This window comes from Pholcus phalangioides, unplaced genomic scaffold, assembly GCF_987345545.1.
Source record: "Pholcus phalangioides strain wild (caught in Gottingen) unplaced genomic scaffold, Ppha-v1.0 ptg000018l_1, whole genome shotgun sequence".
In the NCBI taxonomy this organism is placed as follows: domain Eukaryota; kingdom Metazoa; phylum Arthropoda; class Arachnida; order Araneae; family Pholcidae; genus Pholcus; species Pholcus phalangioides.
In genome coordinates this window covers 1,438,458-1,441,583 of record NW_028301611.1, presented here as the reverse complement: position 1 = coordinate 1,441,583, position 3,126 = coordinate 1,438,458, and the positions used below count along the sequence as shown (strand labels likewise).

At 44.8% G+C, this 3,126-nt stretch overlaps 1 protein-coding gene across 1 annotated transcript; it reads left to right on the top strand.

Moving 5' to 3' along the window:
- The first annotated feature begins 1,835 nt into the window (after nucleotides 1-1,835).
- Nucleotides 1,836-2,903, top strand: LOC149071512 (speckle-type POZ protein B-like). Its single transcript, XM_089247988.1, has one exon. The coding sequence runs from the start codon at nucleotides 1,836-1,838 to the stop codon at nucleotides 2,901-2,903; it is 1,068 nt and encodes a 355-aa protein (XP_089104114.1).
- The last annotated feature ends 223 nt before the right edge of the window (nucleotides 2,904-3,126 follow it).

The window sequence follows — 3,126 nt, the reverse complement described above, 5'->3', positions numbered from 1 at the left end:
CTACTACTTCGCCAAAACACCAACTCTAGCCATATTGCAATTTGCTGCCATTAATGAGTTGGGTTGGAAACGAAGCTACCGACACCTATCGGTGGTCACCTCAAGCTCGTTATATATGAAAATCTTATGTATATTATCCCCTGGGTTTGAATCTGGGACCGTGACGGCAACCTTTGGTGGACGAGGATCTTTCCACCACGTGACTCGGGTGCCGAAGTTATTTCACTGGTACATTCACATAATATGTATGTATATATTTTTTCAGTATGGCACGTGCCGCCATGATGAATGAGCAGGTATAAATTGAAGGAACAAAATTATATGTTTCGCATCAATCACCACGATTCGTCACTGTACCACGATTTTTCGGCTGAAAATCGGTTCATTCTAGGAAATGGTTATTATTACAGTGGAACCTTTCCTTAACGGACATTTCCCGTTAACGAACATATTTCTGATCTCCGGTCCCGTGGAATAAGGCTTTAATGCACTTCACTTCGATTTTCGAATTCAAATATCTCAGCCAATATTGCACGTAGAGACATGGAATGTGGGCTTCAGGAGAGACAAGCGCAATAACTTTGTGATTGGAAGTTAGAGGACAGTGAACGGTCGATGAGATAATGGTCCACTTATGAGTGCAGCAGGTCCACATACACGGTTTACACCAGTGAACTGGTTGTTGATTAGGAGCGCAAGTTCTTATAACCGTCTCATTTGCATATTTCCACCCAAGTCGCTCGTACCAGCACCACCTTAAAAAAAAAAATTCCGTGAGATAGCGATGCTAACCAGCACCTCCTAGAGATAGAAGGCCTCTGCACTGATTGCCATTCAGACTGCCTAGCAAGTTTGCCACATTTTGAAACACAGAATCCTATTTCGTTTCTTCTTATTTTGGCGTAGAATCTTCCAGGTTGGCTCACAAATACCGCATAGTGATTGGATGTGGGGCATTGCAATCGCCAATCCTGAGCCTGATCATTTCTTTTCCTCGCAACGATGATACTGGCACGAGCAGGGAATTTTTTTTCCCTTAATATTCTGAGGGAAAATGGACTACTTACTGACTTCACAAGCAGACTGCGGAGGCCTTCTATCTCTGGGAGGTGCTGTGCTAACCCAGCATACCATCTTTTACTTCGGTTTTTTCGGGTTTTCCCTTCGTTTTTAAAGTTTCTACGGACTTTATGCCCCACTCTGTAGTAGCTCATCACTTGTCAAAACTAACTCGAGAAAAACAATCAATACATTCAGATCTGAAAAGCGAACAGTACACGTGTGAATCGTATTTCAGTGTTCAATACTGTTACGGGGCTGGGGGAGGGGGGAGGATCACAAATTCTTGGCTCTTTATCGCCGTAGCGCACTCTCCAGGAATGCGTGAGTACAACAGGGTTCGAGTCCCCATACGGGCAGAGGTGAATTTTTATTCCAAAATGTCAGTATCTCTTCATAAATAGCCAGTTTCCAGTACGCATATGTTGTATTAACACATGAATCCGACGTCTCTCTCTTCATATTCGGATTAATCTGTTCGTAATATCAATGGACGTCGGGCGCGCGCATTAATTTTTCAACATTAACCAGCCGATATACAACACCGTGTGGTAGAGCTTCCCGTGAGCCTCACGCGAAATACTGTAATAAACATTAGCGAAAAAGAAAAACTTCCAAACGCGTAAAAACCTTTACGGAAATCAATTAAAACTGGTCTCTGAACACAAACACGAACCATTCACAGTTGAAACAGTGATCGAACGAGTCGACGTGCATCATCAGCGGTTTGAAAATTTGATTTCGTTGCTTCAAGGGTTCAACTATCCCCCCCTCCAATGGATCAACAGAAGGATACGTTGCAAGTATGTGGAAGCTTCCAGGGTGATTTCAGATGTACGTGGGCCATCGGACAGTTTAGTTCCTTGGATTCGGAGGTTGGAGTGTGCCACAAAAGCGAAACGTTCCAGTTCCACGGAGAAGGTCTGCAATGGTTTCTGTACATATATCCCGGAGGGCAGACCGAAAAGTACGAGGGATACGTTTCTTGCTACTTCCGCGTGAAGAACGTGACGCAAAACGCTAGAGTCAAATTGCGTCTTTCTTTCCGTAATACCGATGGCGACGTCTTGTTCGATGCGGAATGCAACGAGTGGCGCACGACCTCCTTGACGTCCGGATACGGTTACCCTAAAACCAGGGGGAAAGATTACTTGATACCTAGATTGGTCAACGACACTTTGGTGGTCGTCTTTGAAGTGACTCATTACGTTACTTGTTACGGAGACAACGCCAGCGTTCTGAGCTGCGAGGAAGACACTTGGACGTCCAAGGCGTCCGAGGATTTCAGGAACCTGTGGACGAGCAAAGAAAACGCCGATTTCGTGATATCCGTGGGGAGAGAAGACATCCTTGTTCATTCGCTGGTACTCGGAGCACGTTCGAAAGTTTTCGCGGCCATGTTGACACACGGAATGACAGAGCGAGACAACCGCCGCGTGGAGGTGACCGACTTCGAGAAAGACACGATGAACTCCTTCATGGAATTTCTTTACTCCGGGAACGTACGCGAAATGGATTTCAATCTAGCCATAGAGCTCCTACGGGCCAGTGACAAATACGAAGTGAGCGACTTGAAGTCGTACTGCAGTAGGTACCTGACGTCCCTCCTGAATGACCAGAACGTCTGCATAGTGCTGTTGACCGCCGACATCTTCGACGCACAGGAACTCCGTACCCAGGCCATGAACTTCCTCTGCGAGAATATGTCACAAGAGGGTTTCGCAACTCAGCGTTCGATTTTCAAGACGCGGCCGGAACTGCTCTGCGACATCATCCATAAAATGATTGAATGTAAGAAAATCGAACTGAACAGTGGCGACCACAAGAGACGACGAGATAGATAATGCCACCGCGTCTATTTTTTTTGCTACAGTCTCTCGCGTCCATTTCATTCAGTTTTCAGAGCATCCTATCCAATTTTCTGAAATTTCGAAATGATATCTGAAATATATGGTAATTTACAGTTACATATAATCCATATTTATTCCCTGATTAATACTGTAACTATTTTCAAGAACACCCTTAATCTGACTCTATTTGAGTATTATTTCAATGTAGATCTTCGAA

Coding starts and splice junctions, on each gene's coding strand:
- LOC149071512 (XM_089247988.1), top strand. CDS start 1,836: ATGGATCAACAGAAGGATACGTTGCAAGTATGTGGAAGCTTCCAGGGT.